This window comes from Prinia subflava, chromosome 1 (genome assembly GCF_021018805.1).
Source record: "Prinia subflava isolate CZ2003 ecotype Zambia chromosome 1, Cam_Psub_1.2, whole genome shotgun sequence".
NCBI lineage: Eukaryota > Metazoa > Chordata > Aves > Passeriformes > Cisticolidae > Prinia > Prinia subflava.
Genome location: NC_086247.1, coordinates 25,654,214 through 25,679,489, shown reverse-complemented (window position 1 = coordinate 25,679,489; position 25,276 = coordinate 25,654,214). Strand labels below are relative to the sequence as shown.

Below are 25,276 nucleotides of genomic sequence, written 5' to 3'. Positions count from 1 at the left end.
TGTGGTACTCCTAGGCCAGTTAACTCTTTACAGACATTTCCTATATTGACCAAGTGTCAATATGTTCATGGAAGACAGCCACAGAAGAGGTCCATCTGCTCCACTCTATAAACACTTGTGAAAGACTCATGTTAATAACCTGCCAATACCTATGGGCATTCAGACAAATTGAACCTGTAAGAGTGTTGTACCCTGTGTAAACGGAGCCCTCACCTAATACAGGTCTTGCATATATATTGTTCAAGAAAAAAATCCACCTTCATTTCTGCTTTGGTTTTTTGATCTGATTTCGTTTGGGGATTTTGGCTTTTTTTTTTTTTTTTAGACTACTGTCTAGAGTTTACCCCACTGCAAACTGTTACATCTGTGATGAAAATATGCCTTACGTTATTCCCAGATGACACATGCTAACTGTTTACACAACAGGAAGAGAGGGCCATGTGTTTATTCCTGATAAAATGATTAAAAGGTTGATTCATTATGATTTACTATAAATTCCTTGAAGCGTAAGCACTGTTGCTAAAAGTCATAGACTTTCAACATAATACTTATCAGGAAATACCTGCTCCTAAGGGAACAAGAAGTAATTACACTCACTAAAAAAACTACTGAGGCTTTGACTGTCAGAATCAAAGAATCGAGGCAAAGGTTCGAGGTGACCTTTGAAGGTTTTCAAACCTGGAGCTGGAAATTTGGGCTATTTTTCCTCTTATGAATGCAGTCCTGGATGCTACTAAGAATGCTAAGTCCTTACAAGTCTTAACTCCTCATTTCATTTACAGATAGGGTGGATCTTAAATTGATTTCAAAACACACATATGTTGCCAAATAAATATGCCAATTTTTCTCTTATTTAAGTGCCAACACAAACCACAAAAAAAGCAAACGTAAATGTATAACAATTCCAATTCCCACATTTCCACCTGGTTCCATGTATCTACTTGATTATCTAGACCTTGCCTCTCAGTCTTGTAGTTAAGCAATGAATGTTGTTCTCTTTTATCACTCTGTCTTGAGTGACAGCTTGACAGCTGTTTGGAAAGAATTGTAGCTATTTGAGCTAGAGGACAGAGCTCCAACACATTATATATTTATGGCAACAGAAATTACACACCTAGCAGATTTGTAACACTCCAGGAGGTGCCTTGAATCACAGAATGGTTTGGGTTGGAAGGAACCTAAAAGATCATCTAGTTCTAATCCCCTTGCCATAGGCAGGGACACCTCCACTAGATCAAGTTGCTCAGAGCTCTATCCAACCTGGCCTTTCAGGGATGGGGCATCTACAACTTCTCTGGGCAACCTGTACCAATGCAACCTCTTCACCATCCTCTCAGCAAAGAATTTTTTCTGATATCTAGTCTAAGCCTACTCTCTTTCCATTTGATTCCATTTCCCCTGTAATTACATGCTCTTGTAAAATGTCCCTGTCCATTTTTCTTGTACAGTCCTTTCAGGTACTGGAAGGCTGCAAATACCCCAAAGCCTTCTCTTTTCCAGGTTAAACAAACCCAATCCCCTCATCTTTCCTTGTGGGAGAGATGCTCCATCCCTCTGATCATCTTGCTGGCCTCCCCTGGACTCGCTCCCACAGGCTCATGTCTGTCCTGTGCTGGGGATCCCAGAGCTGGATACAGCACTGCAAGTGGGTCTCAGCAGAGTGGAGCTGAGGGGCAGAATCACCTCCCCTGATCTGCTGGCTTTGCATCAAACCTCCTGCACTAGTATAAGAGTTTGAATTTTAAAAAAGAAAATAAAAGGGGGGGAAAAAAACTTGCTCTAATTCACTGCTGAAAGAAATTTTTTCAGCTTTCTCTCAGCTGAATTGATTTTATGGGAAGCACCAAGAACAGCAGCATTTTAGACAGGAAACCAAAGTAAAGGTTAAAACCTAGGAGTAGGGGGAAGGGGGAAGTATATGAAGTATTTGAGGAAATCCCCAGCATTAAAAATGCACATAGACTGATCCTGAATGCAGCAGACTACTGAATACCTAATGCTACCTGTGCTTGTAAAGTTGGTGGTGTCAGGAAATGCTCCTAGGCCTGGAACTCATTTTCCAACAGGAGATAATTCTTTAAGAATTCTATTAGAATAATCCTTTTTTTTGCTCATGAGAAATACTGTTCTCCTAATAATCTCCATGGTTCAGGAATTAGAGCCAGGAACTCCTCTTAACAGGCATTTCTGATGCAGATTCTGTTTTGGAAGGATGACAGTCATCCCATGCCAGTTGTTCTTGTTGCTAAGAAATGGTCATACACATTTTTTATTGTATTCAGCACCTACCTAGGATGGACTTGGGCTTCACTTGGCCCCAGAGAATCCACATGTTAGTAAAGGTACATAAGAGTACCACAGTATTATTGTGTCTAAGAAGAATCTTTCAAAATCACCCCCTCTTCTCCTTCCTCCTCTGACAAACTTTTGCCTCTGCACTACTTCCACACAGAAAAAGTTTCACTGGGTTCATGCAAAGCCAGGGGCTAGGAAGAGGAACCACCCTCATAAAGTTGCTAAGGTTCCACAGGCAAGTGGAGAAAAGAGGAAGCTCAGTGAAAAAAGCAAATAAACATTGAAATGGTTCAGGTGTGGGGTGGCTTTGGTAAACTGCTCGGGCTGAAAGGAAATGTCATTTACCTTAAAGAGAGCACTTGAGTTTATCCTGATATTACACTCATAGTGTGTCATCACCACATGGGCACCAACAGTAGCACAACATGGAAATAAAAATCCAGATGACTCAGCAGCACAAACCCCAAGCACTCCCTCACTCCTTCCCTCCAAACTGCTCTCAGCAGCTCTGCTCCTCAATTCAGTCAGCTGGGTAGTGTCAGCCTGTTGTAATAGCTGGATACAAGTACTTCCATGCAGCTCTCTTAATATCAAAGTGTGTCAAGATTACCCATATGTAACAACTTCCAAAAGAGTTCAGATGCTCAGGAATGGCCCACCCAGAGTGTGAAACACGCTGACAAGGACGGGTTGGTTCAGGCTAGCAGGAGAATACACGGAGGATTTCAAAGGCTGTTGGTTTCCATGGTTGTAGCACTCATTACCAATAGATCTGAGCAAGTGTATTATCACACTGCCAGTGTGACAGCAGGCAAAACAGGATCTCAGCCAGCATCTAAACACCTGATGCATCATTACAGAAAAAAATACTTGTTTCTTTAAGAGCAAACACATTTGAAGAGGTTACTACTGAAGTCCTTCATTCCTGCAATGTGGATAGTACAAAATATTCAGGAAAAATATTCCCTTAAAAAAGGTGATCATAACCAAATATCTCTTATCTGTTTTATGTAAAAGCTTGAAAAATCCACAAAATAAAAAGCAGGGACAAAGGCATTGTGATTACTGAATGAAAACTCATTTTCTAAAACAGGGTCTTTTATGCAGCTCCAAAGACACAACTAAAATTCAGAGACTATCAAGTACTAAGAGGAAAAAAACAGCCATTTCCCAAAATTTTGCACAATACTTAATAGGTAACAGAGTCTGTCATGTCAAAGTCTAACAGTAAAAATATAGTAAAGTTGTTTGAGATATAAAATCATCATCATGAAATCATAGCTTCTTTCAATCTGAACATCTTGTCCTGAAAACAAAGAGATTCCTGCCATTGTGGGAACACAGTCAATCTGGTGAACTGCAAAAAAAAAAAAAAAAAAACACAACTAGATTTAGTCTTCAATATCCATAAAAAAGAAGGTACTAAAATTTTTAGGGGAGTAGTAGTAGCTAGTAGCTTGCTGCCCTCCTAGATTTCACAAGCTGAAGGAAGACTAAGCCCATTGCCATAGCTTTCACACTTTCAGAACCACTTTTTTCCATTTTAAATTCAAGAAAATTACAGTCATTACAACACTAATCAAACCACTGTGAAAACTACACACACAAAAAGTATCCTCTTTGCTGTGGACTTTGCTTATCTCATTATCAGTGGGGATCTTCAGGAAATTTCCATGTGAAAGGACGAGTCAGATCCAACACTTAAAAATGAAAAAGACTATATGAGAAATCCCACAAGTTAAAATTTCAAAGAAGTAAACCACAGGCAGCTATTTATCTGCCACATGCTATACTGTTTCTATCATTTAGAAACAGTATTTAACAAAAACTTTAGTTTTATCAAAAGTTTAATCTACCTTAGGACCTGAGCCTTGCTCTCAAGATGCCATTAGGGTTAGGGTTAGGGTCTGGGGTTAGGGTCTAGGGGTCATGAGGGCTACAGCTCCAGGAACACTACCTGGAATAGGCATGACAAGAGAAGCATGGCACTGCTCCAACAGTGCTGCCTCCACATCCCCTTTTAGAATCACAATAATTTTTCTGGGGTTTAAGGCAGTGTACTTAGCACCATAAATATACTTAAGGTTAACATAGCACACAGTAATAAGATGCACAAATAAATTTTCAGCATAATGACATCTTAATGGCAAAGACTGTTAAATATGTATTTACACAGTGGTTTTATAATGCAAGCTCATGGTAATTGTCCTTTGAATATCATTTTCTTTAGGAAATAAAATCTTCCTTATACATCAAATTTAAAATTGTATGACTAACAGTACTACCGACATGGTTAATACAGAGAGAGATAGGCGTAAACAGATACCCAAAACTTGCATATTGCAAACATTGCCTCAAGATTACAGTTTTGGGAAACCACCTAGCATGTCTAAAGGACATGGACTGAATGAAAACTGAAAGTAGAGTAAGGCAGTGGTTGCTTTATGTGGTTGCTCATATTGTGGTTGTTCATAATGCTGAAGCATTTGGAGGATATAAATCATCCAAAATACAAGAAAATTGGAAAACCCACAAAGCTACTGAAGTGCTAGGACCCAAACAGAGCTGAAAAGTTGTTGCCATGTCTTAAAATGAATGCTGTGAAATACTGAACATATTGTAGTTTGAAAACGTAGGTCTTCCTCATTCTCTAGTCCATATCCATGAGTGGGAGAAAAGAGAGGTGAAACGCCACAGGCGCTTAGCCCCTGTTCCACACACATGGAAAGGCAAGTGAGGTGCTCTGTTTACCTTTATTTCATCCTGTGGAGCTGTCACTCCTTGTGGAATGCTACAAACCTCTACCTTTAAATTAAATTACTTTGTTAGTCTGTGAGAACTTGGCTTGGTGAACGGGCTTTACCAAAGCTTCCTGCGCAACCTTCACTAAACTCTCATAAATACGTCAGCGTATCAGGCAGCTCGCTATGAGCAGGGGCAAGGGTGAACTTGCACTTACTGGAAATTTCGAAATTACCTTTTCGAAATGCCGCTATCCTGAAAAATCTTCCTAGGACAAACACGGAGGAGATAAGCGACTGCATGAGACAAAGCTTTTCTCACTTCGCTTGAGCAATGAGTATACACCAGACGGGGCTCTGAGCAACCTGGTCTAGTGGAAGGTGTGTCCTGTCCTGGCAGAGGAGCTGGGACTAGGTGATGTTTAAGGTCCCTTCCAACCCACATCATTCTATGATTCTATGCACTAACAATTCACTGCGGCGATCTGCGCTCGCCTCTGGCATCCTGCATCACCTTTCGAGGGCAGAACTCACACACCCCTCCCGCCCCCGGACGGAGGGGAATGCCTCCTCCTCCTCCCCAGCGCAGGGGCTGCTCCTTCGGACCGGCTGGGGCGATGCTCCATCCACGGCCCGAGGGACGCGCCCTCCCCGGCCGCGGCCGCCCAAGGGCGAGGCCGCTGCCCCGGCACGGCCTTCGGGACACCGCTCCCTGGGCTCGCTCCTCCCTCCCGGCTGCTCCGCCTTCCCCGACCCGCGAACCGTGGGGCTCACCCACTTTCCACGAGGAAGTGGCTCTTCGGTGGGGTAGGAGGAGGAGGGAACTGCCGGCCAACGGGAGAGCAGGCGGGGCAGGGAGGTGCGGAGGGAAGCGCGGAAGCGAGGCCCGAGGAGCGGCGCTCTGGACGCCGCCGCGCCCGCGGAGTGCGAGCATGAGCGGCGGGGATGGCGGCGGGGGCCGGGTGGGTGCCCTCAGCTACGGACTCCCCTCCATCCCCTCCAGCAAACTCCCGGACTTGCGTTTTATCAGCCGGGGCGCTTACGGGACCGTGTCCGCCGCCCGCCACGCCGACTGGAGGGTCCCGGTGGCCCTGAAATGCCTGCAGGGTCCGCTGCTAGACAGGTAACGGGGGCGGGGGGCGGCCGGCATGGGCAGCGCCGGGGCACGGGCCGGGCCGGGCCGGGCCGCCTTCCCCCGCACCAGCGCCCAGAAAGGGGCGAGGGGCCGGTGGGAGATGCCGGCGTGGGTTTCTGAGGTCTGTGGATCAGATCCTGCTGTTTCGGGAGGCACTCTTGCTTTCATCCCACGGGAAAAGGGCATCCCACAAGGATGATTCAGCTTGGGCCAGGAGAAAGCACGGGCCTGTCCCGGAGCTTCCTCTCTTTCGATTATTGTGAAGGGGTGGTTTCGGTCTCGGTCTCTAGAAACACTAAATTGTTTCTTTTGGAGTTTTTGTTGGGGTTTTTTTTGGTTTTTTTTTTTTTTTTTTTCTTCTGCACTGTGCACCTTGAGCCCTCATCAAGGTGAGATTGACAGAGTTTGGTTTCTTGCTGAGTCTGTTGGTTGCTAACCATTTTGCCGAGGTATCAGCAGGATATTAAAGTACCGTGATTACTATAGATTTGGTGTTTACATAGAGAGAGGAATACAGGGAGTATACGGTTGTGTCCACTAGAGATTGCTTCTAGAAGATGCTTCTCTGGGACAACACAAAATTATTCTTTTTCCCCAGATCTCAGAGTACTGAGAGAAGCTGATTTAAAATAATAGCCTTGTAGGCTCCCCTGTAAAATGCTATTTTCCGTGTATTGAGTTCCCGGTTTTCCAGGTACTCCAGTGGCAGCATATTTATTACAGGAGCTGTCACTCCATGTAAGGGGGCAGCAAGTTGTGTTTTTTCATTCATCTCTGTCCTATTCAATCCCCACCGTTTCAATTTGTTAATGCATCAATGCAAATTTGCCTCTTCTTAAGCTGTCTGGAGCTTACCTGACTGTAAACCTGCCTCTCAGTCTTATCTTGCTTTGTACAGGCTTTTGCCTCAGGTTTCTTTGATCTAGTATTAGGCCTTCAAGGTAGGATAACTTCACTCAGAAAGGTTTCTAGTCTTGTGACTCAATATACTTGAATATAAGACAAGTTGTTTTAAGCTCTTTCACCTCATATTGCCCAGGTTTGTGTATACACAAGCTTTATCTCTGAAATCTTGCCAGAAATGGAATCTCAGTTATGTGGTGTTTTCTGATAAGTCAGGGGAGGAGGAGGGATGGACAGGTGTTGTGTTGTTTTTATTTGTTCGGTTGTTGTTTTGGTTTTTTTACTGATTGATTGTTTGGTTTGGTTTTTGTTTTTTGGGGATTTTTTTAAATGTCTGCTTAAATCTCAGCTAATTGGAAATACAGCACTTATCCTCAGAACACCGTTGGGAGAAACCACCAAGGCTATTTTTAGCCTTGCAAGAATTTGGATTAGTGGGACATCTAACTTGTGAAATTATGATTTAAAAGGCAAGTGAGGTAATCAAAATAATTCAGTCACCTACCATATGCCATGCAAACCCCAGAAATGCTATCAGAAGACTGAAAGCTGTAAAAAAATCCATTCTACCCGAGTCTCAGCAGCAAGTGTTTTGTTGGTTGCACAGTAGGCAATATAAAATGCCAAACTGTAAGTGTTGTCAGGAAAAGGGGTGAGTTCATGGTGCCATTAATTCCCCAAGTGGGAAGTGTGTGCTGTGCCTTCCAGAATATGATGTGTGAGCAGCCAAAGAGCAAAGCCAGCTGGGAAGCCCTTGTGGGAATGTGCTCATTTTGACATTACTCAGTGCCCTTCTGGCATGGAGCAGACCAAGGTGAAGTGACCGACAGACAGGAATAGACTTCAGTATGTTGCAATCTGTTTCCTGGGCCACCGCTGAATCCCATGCTAATGTGCCTTACTGTCTGGGAAAACCCCAAACTTCCTCAAACCTGGTCATTTCTGGAGAGAGGGAGGAAGTTGTAGAGGTGTGTCTTCCATCCCATGCTTGTCTCAAAGGCTGTTTTTTACTTCTGTCATTTCCTAGAGTTTCCTATAAGTCTTTTTCCATCACACCAATAAAAGGACCTTAATTTCATATCCATCTAAATTCAAAATTTCCTGTTGCTAAGAGCTGCAGGCTTTAGCTCACAAGGCTTCCTCTTTTACCCATACATCCTGACAGCCTTTGTGAGTGCTAAAGCCACCTTGGTGGATCAAGAGTGCCCTGAGTGCTTTAGGGTGTGCTCTGAGCTCGATGTGCACAAGCCAGCTCTCACCCCAGGGCTGTGCTGTGCACATAACAGTACTGTGCTCTGCAAATTGTGGTGGGCATAGCCCTGGCCCCAGTACAGCCCTATTGCTTCTGAGCCAGACTGGCTTACATCTGAAGCATCAATCTTAAATGTGCAGTAAATGTCCTGTATTTCAATATCCTAGTCATGTACTTGTATCTGTACCGCTCTTCACTAGTATAAGATCTAAATGCTTTTTTCACTGAATTATGCTTCATGGTCTAACTATCCTCCTTAACAAACCTATTTTTTCAAGACTGTTTGAGATATAAAGCATACCAAATAGCTTCTATTTTTAGGGATGGAATCGTACTCAAATAAAACTTGATCTTCTCAAATCCACATGCTGCAAGGTCTGAATTTGTAAATGTGCATCAAACCCATATTTATGAGGAGTTTCGAAGAGTGGAGCCACACAGTCAAATTCAGGCATCCAAACATCATGAGGCTGGTCTGTTCCTGCTTCCTGTGCACATAGGAGATATTTTGTCCAGAGAGTAATTCAAAGCAGGAACAGTTTATGGGAAAACAAAGCTTAGTTAATTGTTCCTTTTCCTTCAGAAAGGAATTTCCTTTCCTTCAGAAGTCAAAAGTGCATTCCTTTAGTCCCTATTATTTTAGTGTACATCAGAGTCCACTACATTTAAATGGTGGTAGAATCATGTGCATTAAAATCTCCACTCTCTAGGAGACAAATATGGGGCCTGAGTGAAAACTCAGGATTTGAAGGTGTTCAGTAAAGTGGGAGAAATGCAGCTGGTTGTTACCATTATGGTTACCAGGAATGATGGAAGGTGGAAGTTCTGAATGTATCCTTATTTACTGGAAACATGGATGAAATGTGTGATGGAAATATATTTGTGTGGTACAACAAAACCAGGGAAACTGTCTTGTCTTTGCATTTGCAGATTCTGATTTGTCTTACACTGTCTTGGTCTCAGAACAGCATGGTAGAAATCAAATGGTGAAAAGGTGGTGGTACTACATACAGGGATATAATTGACAGAGACTATAGTGACCCCAGCATTTGCCTTGAGTTTCCCAGTACTGGTGTGGTAATGTGTTTTATTTGTTTGCTTGTTTTCTTTAAGCGATAGAAACCACCTTCTAAAAGAAGCAGAGATATTACACAAAGCCAGGTTTAGTTACATTCTGCCAATTTTGGGGATTTGCAACGAGCCTGAATTTCTGGGGATAGTAACAGAATACATGACCAATGGGTCATTAAACCAGCTATTGCACGGGGTAAGTGTACTTACAGTCTTTAAGTATGATACCTGGCTGCTCCAAGTAGATTGCAATTTCTATACTTATTTCATATAGTAAAGTATTTTATTTATTGTGTTTCACTCTAGAAGACAGTCATTATCCCTAGTAGGTTTTGGTGCTAAGATAGAACTGTATCTCAAAAAGACAACTAAAACTCAGCTGACTTAAGTTTTGCTAAACTTTTTCTTTAATGTTGTGACATAGGACAAGCTTTATGTTGAATTACTACATACAGTCACTTTAAAAATCTCAGTTGTTCTCTAATTAGATTCTGAAATAGTTACACTTGCTTCAGTCTGGGTTTCTGAATTACTGCCAGTACAAATATTGATTATTTTAATGAGTTTGAGTATTTAAAAAATAAACCTGAAAGTTTTGACTTCAGTTTATAGAAGCCAAATATTGCTAATATAAACAGGTATGAATATTTCTACCAGATCATATTCTCTGAGTAACTTCTCCTGCACTGAACTCTCAGTTATTCCTGTTAGCTTGGCCTGAACTGTGTTGCTACTGCAAAGCTACTGCAGTTGTGTCTCAACAGCACTAAAGTCTCTTCTCCACCTTTAATCAATACACATTTGGTGCCTTAGAGAGCTCAGCTGTGTGTTTTTTATAAAGGCATTAGTGTCAATATAACTTTTAAGATTTCATTTGAATTTTACTGCATTTTTCTTGCCATATTATTATTTGTAATGGTAGTATTTTATGCATACTTTCAATACAGTTTTTTTTGTTCCCCAATGTCAGTTGAAAATATGATTTTTGCTATGCTTCCTGTAGAACTCATAAATTGTGAGGTGCAAGTTTCATGCAGAAGTTCATCTGTAATTCATATTTCTATGTGAATGAGTAATGTAGTAAATGTTCACCATCATGTATGGCAGTCATGAACTACTATGTGAATGCTAGAGAATGGAAATACAGCACTGCATAATTTTTTCAATGTTTCTTTTAACAGCTAAGTTTAAATTAGTCTTAATGCTTTGTTACAATTTTTAAGGAGTTTGTATAATGCTCGTTTTAAAAGATTAATGTGTGCCCAAGTCACTTTCTTCTTCTTATACAATTAGTCTTTGTCTTTGCTGTTAGATCAGAACAGAGGATTATATTCTGGTTTTGTGGTTTTATCTTGGCAGAAAGATGTGTATCCTGACATTCCCTGGTGCCTGAGATTCCGCATTCTTTATGAAATTGCTTTGGGAGTAAACTATTTGCACAACATGAATCCTCCATTGCTGCACCATGACTTAAAAACCCAGAACATTTTGCTGGATGATGAGTTTCATGTCAAGGTAGGGTTATTTAATTCTTATGTTCTTCAGCATTCCAGAATGAGTGAAAGAGTTTTCATTATTGTAGAGGAGGAAGGGTGAAGTTGTGGCCATACAGAAAGGATGTAATTGTGTGGTAGATTTTTTCTTCTAACCTTGCAGACAGAACTTTGGAGTTTTTCTTTTGGAAACTCTGTATTACTCAGTTGTGGATTTTATCTAAGACCAGAAAGATAGAATTTGGGCTGTTTCTGCTATAGCAGTAGCTGATATTCAATAGAGGTGACACTCTTGTTTGTCAGCCTTCCTAGCCACATCTGGCCCTTCCTGAGAAGAAAATAGAAAACGTCCCTGCCTGAGATGCTCTGACAAGTTACTTCTGATAGGCAGTAGGTCAAATTCAAATGTTAATGCTCCAGTTGATACTTATACAATCTGTTCTGTTGGTGTAGTGTAAGAACATGTAAAACAGGACTGCAAAATCTTACTGTGTTGGAAGGTAACTTTTGTGAAGTTCCTTAGAACAAGAACGCATACATGCAGAAGTATCAGTAGTTCAAAACTTTATTTCTGCCTTTTAAAATATCACTACCCTGATATGAAAAAGAGACTGAAAGTACTTACGACAAAATGTTTAGGTGCTTCCATAATTGCCAGAGTTGAGTTTGTTGTTTCTTGTTTTTTTTAAAAGATATGGTTTTATAATTAATAGAATATATTACTCAGGTAAATGGAAGTAAGAGATATTTTGCACTGAATTTATGCTTGAAAAGTGAATGTTTCAGTTGTTACTGTAAGTTGAGTCTCTTTATGAATCCTTTGAGCAAAGATTTGCTGCTGGTTTCTTCTTTCTCCATAAAAATTCTCCTTGGCAGCCAGGTGCCTCACACGGCTTTGTCTCTGCCCATATGCTCAGCAGGTTATACTTCCTCCCACGGAATTGTGCTGGTATTGCCGTCTCTTGAACTTCCTGATAAACCTGATCAGGGAACTAGTCCAAGTTATTTTTTATCTCCTCACTTTTTAATCCATAACAGCTTTGGTGTGGCCTGATGCTCTGCCTGATCATATCTGAACAGTTTCTTCGCTGAGGCAATTGAAGGGAAGAGGCTAACTCTTGTGTACCTGCCCTGCCTCCTGTAAGGAGTGTCCTTAGGGTTTTAAGTGAAGCAAGATTCTCTAAATTTGTACAGCTAACAGGAAATGCAAAGAGGGTTATAATGCATGCCAAATAGAAGAGATGCTGCATATGTATAAAAGTAACACCATTCACAGAGTGCTTCTGACTGTCCCTGATCTACTGAATGAGCAAGAGTTAAGACCAGTTACAGTGAGGAAGGCTTGATGAGAGTGAGTTGTAGTGAAGAAAGGTTACTGTTCATGTTGGATTTTGATGTATGCTCTTCAGAAAACTTGTTTCTGTTATCTTATTGCCACAGTGCTTGCACAGGCATCTTTGTTGAAAATGTTTTTGATATTATGCAGATGTTGGATAAGTGCAGAGCCGGTAGCTGGCTGCTTATCTCTCATATATGTCAGACACTGTAGCTCAGCCAGCAGGTGCATTCTGCTAAATGTTTCTCTCCTTATCCGTAATCTAATCTGACATCTGGCACCCTGTCTCCTGGATGTCTGAGGAAGTAAACTGAAGTCAGTTACTTCTTCCTAGAGATGCACTGTGGCCTGTAGAAAGGAGCAAGGCCCCAGAGTGCACAGTAAAGAAAATACTCAGCAAGTTTTGCAGCACAGAATTTCAGAATATCAATTTTATTAATTCAGGATTAATATGTCATAGTTATGGGAGTGAGGTGAAGTGCCTTAAAATCTTTCTGTGGAGAGGAGCTGCCTTGAGATATTGGCAAGCCATGTTATGTACAACTATCATGATTTGTACTAAACCTGTGCTTTCTTCACAACCAGGGAGCTACAAGGAATCAATGATTTTTTGTTTGCTTTTTTTAACGCAAGGAAGTGATTTTGATCATATGGTACAGCTGTCTACTGAAGATTCCTCAGCCATAGTGACATGAGTCCTTCCTTAAAAGAACAGGATAGGGCAGTGTTATAGGGATGGCATGAGTCATGAGCTGAGAATGCTTTATGGACGGGAGTTGATGTTTTCTGTTGCTAGGAGAACCACATACTTTTTGTGTGTCAGGTTAAGTGCTTTGGGTGACCCCTTCTGGGCATATTTCAGGAATTTCTAACAACTGGCAGCAGATAAATCCAGTTTTTCTTCTCAGAACAACTGATTTGACCTTTCCAGATTGCAGATTTTGGCATGGCCAAATGGCGTGTCATATCCATGTCGCAATCGCGAAGTGAGTCCTCCTTGCCAGAAGGAGGGACAATTATCTACATGCCACCTGAAGATTACAACCCCAGTCAGAAAACCCGGGCAAGTGTGAAACATGACATCTACAGGTAACTCATGTTGTTCTCTAGTGGGGATTGAAATCTGAACTCAGATTTGATTCACTGATCTTAGATTTTAACATGTTCTCAGCAATTTTATTATTTTCAATGATACTATCATAGCTATATAGGCGAAATGAATTGGGAAATAAAGAATTGGGTAATAGTTGTATTTAGTGACTCATTTCTTTTGTGCTGTGACAAGTGTAATGTTCCAAAATTAAACAGAGACTACAGAAATAGGCAGGGGAGACTGGTTTTTGTAAATGAGCACACACATACAGACAGTGTAGGGAAAGAAGAAAGCCATTCATACCGTTAACTCAATGCACATACTCCTGTAAATAGTGTAATCAAATAACATAATTTGCAGAATGTACTTGGGGGAAAGAAGAAAATGTATTTTTGGAAAGGAGGTAGACAAAAACAGGATAGTAGGATTGGAGAAAGTAGTTACAGTAATCTCTTTAAGGAATAATTTACTTTAGGAAACTTCTGGTAGTTTTGTGTTGGGCAATCCTGAATACAAGTAGTAGAATAGTAAATAGAGTGCTGGTGACCTATATAATAAAAGGAAATCTCTGTTGAAGATATTAGAGTCACAATTGACTGGTCTGAAAAGGTTTGGAGAATTCAGAGATTACTTGAAGGATTTTGGGAGTAATTGTCATGTGTAAGGGCAGATTGAGGAGGCATGAACTGGCCAGTCACTGTGACAAAGTCCATCATTCTTGTGCATCTGCTACCTTTACCTTCACTCATCTCTGACATGGCTGTATCTTGGTGAGAGATGACTCAGTCTCAGGGGGTCCTATGGACTTGCAAGGAAACCACTACTTCCCTTAGTTATCCCTTAAGAAGCACATGAAGTTCCTTGACATTCCTGTCCAATGAATACAGATGACAACGTACCTGCTTTCCTTACCCTTCTCCCATGAGAAGATACGGATAAGGAAAACATTGAAAAGAAATAAAGGTGTATTAAGGGGAAAGAAAGGGTGACTGGGAGCTTAATGAATGGGTAGAAATGAAGATGACAAATGTTTCTTAGAAAGAAAATAATGTTTTCAGACGAATAATAACCAAATAGGAGAAAATATGAGAACACATCAGTAGAAGAGGGTAGAAAACAGTTAATTAGGAAGGAAAGAGATTATGTGAGAAGACAGAAGAGAAACTGAGGCAACGTTGGAAAGACAGATATTCAAGGCAGGAAGAGATGAAGGTGCAGAGACAGTGAAGGACCACCAAAAGGCCACACAGGAGGTTCTGTGCTCACGATCGGAAGGAGATGCTACAAAGCAGAAATAAGAAAGGAAAACAGAAATAGTGTGAAGAGGAATGCTGCAGTATTGTAGAACTGAAAAAATAATCTTTAACTGTAGAGAGATTCCAAACTGAATGAAAGATATTATTAAATATGTGGATATTTTCTGGCTGTCTAATTAATTGATCACATCTAAGTGTTGTTGAGATATTGAAGCTAGTTTGTGAGGACCTTTCTTAAAGAAACAAATTGTTTAAACAACAGTCAGACAGCTTAACTTCTACAAAAGGGATGATTTGCTTTGCCAAAAAAAATCAACCTGTATGGATTTACAGTCAGGAATACATCAAAAGCAGTCTTTGTAACAGGGAGGACTGCTTTTATTAAAAGCTACATGAGTAAATTTTATTGTTGAAGAATATTAAAATGCAAACAGAATAAATAGTTAGGAAAACTCAATTTATATGATTTGATTTTAAGCATTGTTTATTTTTTTCTTACTTCATTTTTTTTGAATTCTTATTTGGTAGCTGTTGGATGGTACAGTGCTCTAAGGCAGTTAAATGTAACCTGTATGCAAAATCTGGTACTTCTTAGTGATGTAGGAAGGAAGCTCAGTACATTCATACCAAGGGTGGGGACCGAGTCTTAACAGCAATTGATCATGGTGATTATTTTCTGGAATGACACTGTCACAATGCTTATAAAGACTTGGACTGAAAACATGGAAATACACACTTGTCAACACCTTGCATGTATTCTGAAGTTATGGAAGCATGGAAGTTTTCGCCTGGATTTTCTTTTCTAAATCCAAAACTGGATACTTGAATACAGTGCTGTGATTAATATTAGGACCTTTTCATGGAATAGAGCTTGATTCAGATATGGTAGAGTATGTGAGGAAACATTGGAGAGAAGGACTGAGAATTCAATGCTGCTTTTAAGTAAAATCAGCTAACCTTATTTACAGTACAAAGTTGTTTAAAGTTACCTTTTTCTAGTATATCCTGATGGCTGAAGAGAGTGACTAGTTTACTAAAGATGGGGTAAGTTTGTACTTGCTTAACCACTTGCCATTCATGTTGGTGTGAATGGAAAGGAAGGTCACTGGTTTGAGCAAGCACATGTGTTCAGTCTCTTGGCATTAGTTCAGTGTAGTCTTCCCAAGAGTCTGTTTTGGAAAGTGAATGTTGTGTGTGACATCTCTCTGTATGGAGAAGATTGCAAATGCTGGAAGCGTGTGTGGGGAGGGAGGAAGCTGGAGTGGGCATCCCACCTGCCAGTTTGTATCTTACCTGTCTCTGTGAGACTGTGTTGGGATGGAGCTGTGGGTCAAAGCCATGCTCCCTGCTAATGCCCAGCTTCCCTTGGGAATGTCAGGGAGTGTCAGTCCTTGCTGGGAAGATGCCAGAGTATTACAGTTAGGACAGTTGGCTCTCTGGGTTCACTTTAATCTGCATGCTGAGATTTAAACTCTATGTACGTAATTCACAACATACTAGCAAGAGCCAAGTTGATACAGATTTGGAATAGGAGTTTATATGCCATGGATCTTGTCTGTACTTAATAGTAATAACTAGTTCTGGATGAAGTCACCTACTAGTTTTCATATATTCATGTCATCATTTTAGTTAGCTATAGTCAGTCCCATGTGTTCTTGCAGGACCATTTTACCAAAATGTTTTAAATAAAATGTAAAGCTGAGCATATTGTGTTGTTAAGTGCTGGTAGTCTAAAATAACATCTTCTGTACTTTTTATATGTAAACAGTTATGCAGTTATCATGTGGGAAGTAATGTCAAGGAAACAGCCATTTGAAGGTAAGGGCATGTCTTCCTTTAATTTAATCTTCCTGCCTTACCTAGAGGTTAAAAATTAAACCTGGGGACTTAATTTTAGGGTTTACTTTCTAATAATTCAACTTTTAAGTTTTTTGAAGAACACTTTGAAATATTTTTCAAATTAGACTATTTTTTTAGTATATTTTCTTTTTTAATTACAGTGTTGCTTCATAAATTGAGAATACCTTTTCATTAATTAAGAAATGTAACCTTATTTTGATGAACTATAAATTCTATGTCTGCAAACTGAATTACTCATCCTATATAATAAGCTCTTTATATTGCATGTATTTCTAATGACTTCACAATGTCTGTTTTGACAGAAGTTATAAACCCCTTGCAGATAATGTACAGCGTGTCACAAGGACAGCGACTCGACTTGAGTGCAGGAAGTCTATCAATGGATATTCCTCATCGAGGGCTAATCATAAGACTGATGGAAAGTGGATGGGCACAAAACCCAGATGAAAGGCCATCATTCTTAAGTGAGTTTACCTTGCCAGATTTCTGTTGAACATGGTACTTGCACAGCAGGGTTATAGATGTGAAAGGGAAATGTTAAAGATGTCAGGAGATCTATGTGCTTCGTCTTGTTGGTTATGATACGGTGCTTGCTGCTTTCTTCATGTCTGTAAACAAACTTTTATGAATGGAATTATGTGTGTGCCATGCAACCAGGGTGGTTGTTGAAGTCTTGTGCATTTTACTTGTACCTTTCTTAATTTACCTGTATAAAAGCAGCCTGTTTCGTTTAACTACTTGTTAAACTTGGAGGTTTTTCATTATTGTTGAAAATAATTTGGGATTTTTAAGGGGGGATGGGAGAAGGGAAGTATAAAACCAGTTCTGGGGAATTTATGAGCACCAAACCAACACCAACAAACCATTGCACACAAGTTGTAGTGACTTCAACTTGTATTTGCATCTAAGTGTAAATCTTTCACTGATACTTTATCTTTTATTGTTCCATCTCCTTTATCAAGCAAGAACTGTTTTTTTTCCCAAGCAAGGAAATGTATCTAAATACAGTATTTTCTAAAATCAAGAAGAATAGACATGTCATGATATTTCCATATGCATTCTTGTTTTCTTATGCTAATTAACAAAAAAAAATAGCAATTTAAGTGTATGGTCAAACTGAAGGGAAAATTATCTGGGATAAGTACTATGGTGTGAGCTAACTTAGATTCTCTTTTTAGTGCCCCATGTGTAGTAAGATGGTCTTTGAAAAAGAACCATGCATTGCTTTTGCCACTACTTTACTATCATAAAAAGAAAGAAGAAGTTGCAAAACTGTTGCAGAATTAGGGAAGTACAGCTCACTGATGGGGAACTTAAGCAATTACCATGGCATAGGACACAGACATGCTGAGGCCAGTGTCACTTGATTTCACTGATGTGATAGGTCAGTGCTTTGACTATCCCATCATTTCTAGCCCTGCCTCATGCCTTACGCATGTATTCTGGATATTGCTGTGTTGAGTGTGTGTTTGTTTATTTTTCTGGTGTAAATATTTAACACCTCTTCTGGAGTGGGAAGACAGCAACACACTCTGAGGTCTTATGGTGTTTGGTCCCATTCAGCTAATGTGGTTTGTTTGGACTACCATAAAACACAGCAAACTCACCAATCTCTCCACCCCATGAATGCGACACTTGTGGTCCAGCACAGTCCTGGGTCTCTTTTGGTACACACTCATCAGATGGCCACGTCAGGATAGGGTTTCTTTTGGTGGTGTGAACTGGTCTAACAGAAGCAAGCAGCTTCTGTTTTAGCTGCATAAGTGGTTTGATACATGTCAATAGACAAATTATTTTTGTGAATGTAAGAAAGACACTTTAGTACAGTGACAACTTGATTTCCACTTCAAACCATTCACCAAGTACTCTTGCCTTGTTCAGAATGTTTAATAGACCTGGAGCCAGTTCTGCGAACATTTGATGAAATAGCTCTGCTGGAAGCAGTGCTTCTGTTAAAGAGATCAAAGGTAAGTAGCTTTTGTTACAGTCATGAGTTAGTCAAATAAATTGGTAACTTTCACTTGCTGAAAGAAGTGTAATCTCCTTTGTCATTTCTCCTCTCCTCAGTTTGCTTTGTCTAATCTTGTATCTGGTTGAAACACGAGTTTGTACAAGGCTGTCCTCCTGTCTTATAGCAGAAATTTAATACGGGTAAATATTTCTCTTCCAGTTACTATATGAATCAGAAAGTATTTACAAGAGTGGAAAAAAGGCAAATGTGGCACAGATATCTCTAAATATACCTCTGAATCCCGAAAAGGTAAATACTTTATGTGTTGCATTTGGTACGTCAGCATCCTGAGAGATTCAAGGAAGGTTAACTTGGTATGGGGAGTTGTTCTGCACTTTTAAGAAATGGTGTGACACTCGGGGTGATCCTGTGCAGGGCCAGCAGTTGGACTTGATGATCCTTGTGAGTCTCTTTCCAGCCCACATATTCTGTGAGTCTCTGATCCTCTCAAGGAGGAATGCAGCACCCAATGCCTGCCAATAGTGAGAGATTGTCTACTGCTCCCTTACACCTCTATGGAGCTTGCTTGTATAGGGTCATATAGATTTGCATTTATATTTTGATTCTTAATGCTGCTGCTTTTGGTTCTTAATAATATTAAACTTGTATACAAAATTGCTGTCATCTTTGATAATACATAAGTATTGGGATTACATAATTTCTTCTGATTTACCATATTTTATTGTGCTGTGTATTGAGCATTTAGATAGCAAGGAAAACATGGTGATGGGAAGGTTCTCTGTAAAAAATTGCAACTTAATATTTGTTTAATGTGCCTGTTCAACATACACCTGGATTTCTTTCAGCCAACATACTCTAGCTCCATACAGTGTGATGCACTTCCCCTTCGGAGCATCTCTCCAGATACATCAAAATTCAAGTCTGTTCCCCAGTGCAATATCCTCTCATCAGGTGAGTTATTCTTGACTTTGTGTGAATTTAAGTTGCCATTGCAGCTTTACATTCATACTGTGACATTGCATTTGTGTAGTAGAAAGTTGGGTCTCTCTATGTCAGGAAAAAATGTCTTTTGTAAACTTTGTGCTCTGTGTAAAAAACGAGAGTTTTTAAACTCTGATTTTCTGTTCCTATCACCTAAGAAATCTCTACAGCTCACAGGTTCAGTTTTCCTACTCAGAGTTGTGAGTGCAGAGCTAACATTTTCTTGTCCCTTCAGACTCTTGGCAGTTTAGTTAACTGTTTTTTTCTTTTTTAATTTGTGAATACTTCTGAATATAAATAAGACTACACATTTTAAGGCATTCTAGAAGCTGAGTAAACTCAAAGTTTCCAGTGCGAATTTCTAGATAATTTTTAATTCAGTAAGTAAAAATGTCTTCAATAGATTGCTTCGCAAAAGTATCTGCACAGACCTTTTGTAGCTGTCCCCTTTTATGAATAAAAGTTGGCAAAATTCCCAGAGAAAACTCAGTTTTGAGGTTTTGCTGACATCAGAAGCTAGAAAAATATGATGGAACCCAGGTGGAACAGCAATACATTGTGAAACTAAAAGTTCATTTAAGTTTCTTCACTTGACAGAATGTAAACATGTTTCAAAAGAATGGAGTGTCCTCTGGCATTGCAGGGACCAGGAGTATGAAAGCAGACAAGACTGTTGACTTCACTGCTGTAAAATAAGGACATCAAAAAGTGTTCTGAGGTGCTGCAAAACCAGGGATACTCTGATAGAGGTAGGAGAGCACAGGTAGTTCCTGTTTCAGCTCTTGTTTGAACACATACACAATTTTGAACTTCTACTCAGTGTGCCAGAAAGGTAAAATACAGGAGGAATTTGGGTAAATAAATTACGGGAGGCTTAAGGACTTTGAATTACTGGGGAAAATGGCAGAAAGCAAGTGCAGGGTACTTTGGCTATACCTCAACTGAAACATTTATCTATGCAGCATAAAAATTTCAGAGATGAAGAATACCTTGTATTTACCTAGCTTAGTAAGTATGTTGTGATGAATTTTAGAACATGGAATATTAGTTTGAACATGATCACGGACTGTAAGTATAATCATATAAGATAATGATAAATATCAGCCTTTCTTACTGCTGGTTCCTGTTACAAATTGTTGTGTCTGCCTGTGGAGGGCATCAATGGAAATTTGTTGGTACAGTTGATCTGATTGGTCAGCTGGTGATAGTTTTATAGAGTCATTGCTTAGACTTTATTGTGTTTATGTATAGATACTCTAGAGCTTGTGAAAAGCAAAACCCTACTGTAGAAGTGTTTGCTATTACTTTGCCAATGGTTGCATCAGGTAGTGAGGTAGTGGGAAGCAGGACTGACATTCCTCTTGCTTTTCAAACTCAGATTCAATTGTTTAAGGTGAAAATTCTATTCCAGGTAGCTGTTAGCAAGAGAAAAATTTTTTGGCATGGCACCAGGGCAGAAGTTAATGACTACAGAGTCTGGCTGAGTTAATGACTATAGATTCTTGTTTTTTCCATCAGTACAATCAGAATATTTTTTCAGAAGATTGCTTCTTCAGAGTTAAGACTTGTCTTCTACTCTTTAGCCTTTCTTTTCATCTTTACTTTTTTTTTACCTTCCCTAGTGCTTGGGTATTTCTTCAAAAAGCTCTTTTCTCTCTTCCCACTTCATTTCTGGTACAGAGTAATCCTTTAATATATTTTTAAGTATAGCTAGATGAACAGGATGCACTCTTTTGAAATCCCTTTGGAAAATAAACTTCTTTATTCTCGTAGTATCCTAGCTAGTCCTCCTAGTGCATGTTCTAATTTAAGTCATTGAACTAAGGCTATGTAGTACTATGAGACACATAACAATCTTTTTTTGTCTACAAAATCCCCCTTACCTAGTATACCTTAGAATTCCATTTTTCTGTTCTCACAAGGTCCTTCATTACAGAATAATATACTTAGGGGTTTTTTTTATTCCTCATCTCACTTCTAATCATTAGCCCCAGCTTGAAACAGAAAATCTAAATCTAATATTTTTTGTTCTTTTTCTGTTTCTCATACTCCAGTCTTCAGGGTTACCTAGGTTCTTTTTGAGTAACTTGAGTCAATCTGGTTTTCTTCTGAATAACATCTAAATAACTCTCATTAGCATTTTTTTTGATGGAACTGGGGTTGTTTAGCCTAGAGAAAAGGAGACTCAGAGAGAAAATTCTGCTCCTTTGCTCTCTGCAACTACCTGAGAGGAGACTGTGGCCCAATGGGGGCCTTTTAACTGACAAGCAATAGCAGCAAGCAGCAGGATGAGAGGAAATGGCCCTGAGTTGTGCCAGAAGAGGTTTAGATTGGATATTAGGGGAAAAAATCTTCATGGAAAGAGTTCTCAAGCATTGGAACAGGCTGTCTAGGGTAGTGATTGAGCCACCAGCCTTGGAGGATTACAAGACGTGTAGATGTGGCACTTCAGGATGTGGGGCAGTGGTGGATTTGGCAGACTTGATGATTTTGAGGGTCTTTCAAATGGAAAAAAGTGTGTGATTTTATTATTTTTTTTTTATGATGCGGTCACTGGTCAAGGTCATTCTCTCATACCAGTACAATTCCAGTCGTTTTGTCTTTATGTTATGAAATTAAATATGTGCCTAAAAATCTATAGCAATCAATCCCAGCACAGCTGCTTGCAATAGTTTCCTGAAATGATCTTTCACTCACAGTGGTTGTCTCCTCTTTTCATGCAGTAGATAATATCTGCTGCTTCACAGTTCATAGCTCTGCCCAACTTTCTCTCTTGTCCATGAAATAAAATACTAGTTACTAGGAGTTCTAGTCCACCATTTTAAAATACCGAGTATGGAGTTTATTCCACATTTTCCTATTCCTGCTCTGTGTACTTACAGACATATTCTTCTACAGGTCAAGAATGAGCTGGGAATACACCTTCAGATTTCCCCATTGGACAGGTAATCTCGAGTTGTCCATGGGGCTACCTCATTGTGTCTTTAGATGCTCATCTGAATTCTTGCATCTCTGGTTCTTAGTTAACATCTTAGTTATTGTCTTTATCAAGTGACACAGTGAAAGTCTAATCAAAGCTATTTGCAGAGTTAGGCACATGTCCTGTAGTTCGTTTCTCATCAGCTATTTGTCATCTCTTCCTTGTGTCATTCCTACTGCTGCTGTCATATCTGTCATCCTTTTCTACTATAAAAAAATCCTAAAACTAGAAACTGTTAAAATTCCCACTTGATAGAAATTCTTTTTACTTTGCTTTGCAAAAGTTTACCTGAAGCTTCATGTAGTCATATCCTGTTTTGGACTACAAAAAGCTTCCATTGGCCTCTTACTGAATGTTAACTTCTCCCACTGCTCTTCATGTCCTTTTCCCCCACCTTTATTTTAATATTTTCACCTTTGTTACACAGCAAAACTTCATCAAAATAAGTGAATCTGCTATTCCTGCTGACTTCTAGTTACCCCTCCAAATACGCAAAGGATTTATTTTGTTCTTCTAGTCCCTACAAAAATTTTCTGTCAGACAGAGCTTTCTTGTTAAAGTTCACATCTACCAGATCTATACTGCCAATATTTCTTTGCAATAAAACAGGACCCCAAACCATAGTGAGACCTTGATAAAATATAAGGGACATAAATGTACTCAGAATTTGAGTATAAGGACTAATTTGTTGTATGTAATGTAAAAATAGTTGGTTTATTACTTCTTTTGTGAAATTTCTGTAAATAATCTCTGATAGGTGTATTTTATTTGAGCACAGAAGTAATACAGTTTGTTCTTTTCCTTCTCCTTTTTTTTTTTTTTGGTCTCAGATGGAAATTCTGGGTGTCTACACTCTCTCAGCAGCCATAGCTTGGATGGAAATCTGTCTGTAACTCAGAGTGCCAAACCCCTTGTGCATCCATACAGCACTGTTCCCTCCTCTGACAAGAGCATTTCAGATGCCTCAAGTTCTCCATCCTGTGTACTGCAGTCACCGCCAATTCCTTCAGGTACAGCAAACACTGATTCCAGGACCCACAATAAGTGTTTTAACAATGAATGTATGTCTGTATGAAACGAGAAACTGGAACTGTTACTCACCTGCAAAATGAAAACAAAACATCTGCAAAATAGGAATGCAAAATTGAGTAATCCTATCCTTGTAGAGTTATATTACAAAATAAGAAAAACAATGTAAAACGTGACCAAGTACAGGTACCTGTAGCTATTAGATTTTTCTCCGTTCTTAATCAGATTCCTGCTGCCATGGGTCTTCTTTATCCCATTCGCTTTGCTCATATTATTTCTCCTATCTCCTACTGCTGTAGCAGTGCTACAGTCCAGCAGAACTGGAGAAAAACTTAGCTCAAACTTAGTCACCTTGTTGCCTGTCCCTTCTCACTTTTTAGGCTTTCCAGTCTTCCATTTAGTAATGGTGGGGCTGAGAGAAGCAGCAACTGTGTCAGCATTTCACCTGTAATGATCCTCTGTGTTAGCTGAGACCCCACTACATTATAATCTTATGCGTCAAATAACTGTTAAAAAGTTAACACAAAAGTTAACAAAAAGAAACTTCAATGGTAAATTATTCAGAAATATTTTTTTTGAGGGGCCACAAAGCAACATGCAACTTCATAAAGATCTGTTGCATCATCCCTCTTCTGGAAATATGAGAATCAACACCTTTTCACTGTGTAAAACCTCATCTTGAGAAAAATACCAGGAAACTACAGGGATGTTTTCATAATCTTCAATTAAAATCCCCCTGGAAAGTGAAATTACCACCTGTCCCTTTTTAGTACCAGGTTGGGCTGAACACTGGAACAGGTTGCCCATGGAGGCTGCAGAAGTGCCATCACTTGGAGATGCTCAAAATTCAGCTGGACAAGGCCCTGAGCAACCTGAGTTATCCTTGAAGTTGGCCCAGCTTTGACCTTTTGAGGCCATTGCATCAGATGACCTCCTTGAGGGTCCCTTCCAACCTAAATAATTCTGTGATTCAGATAGAGCAAATACTCTAACCACCAAATTTGTCAAATTAGAACATTTTAACAGTTTTTTTTTCTGTTTGTTCTTTGTTCTGTGGCAATATTTGTTGACAGACAGTTACAATCCCTTCCTTTTTTCTAATCCTTTCCAATCTCAGATTTTATGTTGGAAACCGTACAACAGAATGTAGCTCATCAGTGGATCCAAAGTAAAAGAGAAGAAATTATTGATCAGATGACTGAAGCATGTTTGAATCAATCACTGGATGCTCTTCTATCAAGATTTTTACTCATGAAAGAAGATTATGAACTTATTAGCACCAAACCTACAAGGACATCAAAAGTACGACAACTGCTTGATACTTCAGACAGCCAAGGAGAGGAATTTGCCAGAATTATAGTACAGAAGTTGAAAGATAACAAACAGCTTGGACTTCAACCTTATCCAGATATTGTGTCTAATTCTCAAAGACTGCATCTTTAAATTTATTCTTTCTTTATGAAACCATGTGTATATTTCTTCCAACATGATTCTTGTTTCTATATAGTATTTTATATATGTGCATCTTTGTCTTTATTATGCCTTTGTAGAGTCTCAGAAGTGACCCTGAGTTCTTCTAGCCTGCATTTAGTCAATGACCAATTAATAAGTTGGAGTGCAATCATAAATCCAAACACTTGATGGTTGTTGACTCATTTTGTAAAAGTATTTTGTTTATACATGACAAACATTAAAGGTCCACCATTTTACATATTTGCTGTTTATACACATCCTTTCCTTTTATTTCACAGGACTGAGACATCTCAATATGGCATGATTTTTTTTCTCCTTTCATCTGCTCTTTCTCACAGAGGAGGGTAAAAAAAATCTAGGTGCTCTTTTCCAGGGCCGTTCTGCTGTGTGTATAGTAAACTTTCTT

The 25,276-nt window shown here is 39.5% G+C and overlaps 1 protein-coding gene across 1 annotated transcript; it reads left to right on the top strand.

The window, feature by feature from the left end:
- The first annotated feature begins 5,423 nt into the window (after nt 1-5,423).
- On the top strand, nt 5,424-25,110 carry RIPK2 (receptor interacting serine/threonine kinase 2). The gene is made up of 11 exons (XM_063391527.1): nt 5,424-6,159; nt 9,440-9,593; nt 10,757-10,912; nt 13,158-13,315; nt 16,344-16,393; nt 16,738-16,899; nt 18,317-18,402; nt 18,606-18,695; nt 19,253-19,358; nt 23,199-23,378; nt 24,515-25,110. The coding sequence occupies exons 1-11, from the start codon at nt 5,600-5,602 to the stop codon at nt 24,838-24,840; spliced, it is 2,028 nt and encodes a 675-aa protein (XP_063247597.1). The 5' UTR covers nt 5,424-5,599; the 3' UTR covers nt 24,841-25,110.
- The last annotated feature ends 166 nt before the right edge of the window (nt 25,111-25,276 follow it).

Excerpts from the sequence above, each read along its gene's own strand:
- RIPK2 (XM_063391527.1), top strand. The coding sequence starts at position 5,600 with ATGCCTCCTCCTCCTCCCCAGCGCAGGGGCTGCTCCTTCGGACCGGCT. Across the intron at positions 16,394-16,737 it reads AAGGAAACAGCCATTTGAAG|AAGTTATAAACCCCTTGCAG; the intron begins GTAAGGGCATGT and ends CTGTTTTGACAG. Across the intron at positions 16,900-18,316 it reads TGAAAGGCCATCATTCTTAA|AATGTTTAATAGACCTGGAG; the intron begins GTGAGTTTACCT and ends TGCCTTGTTCAG.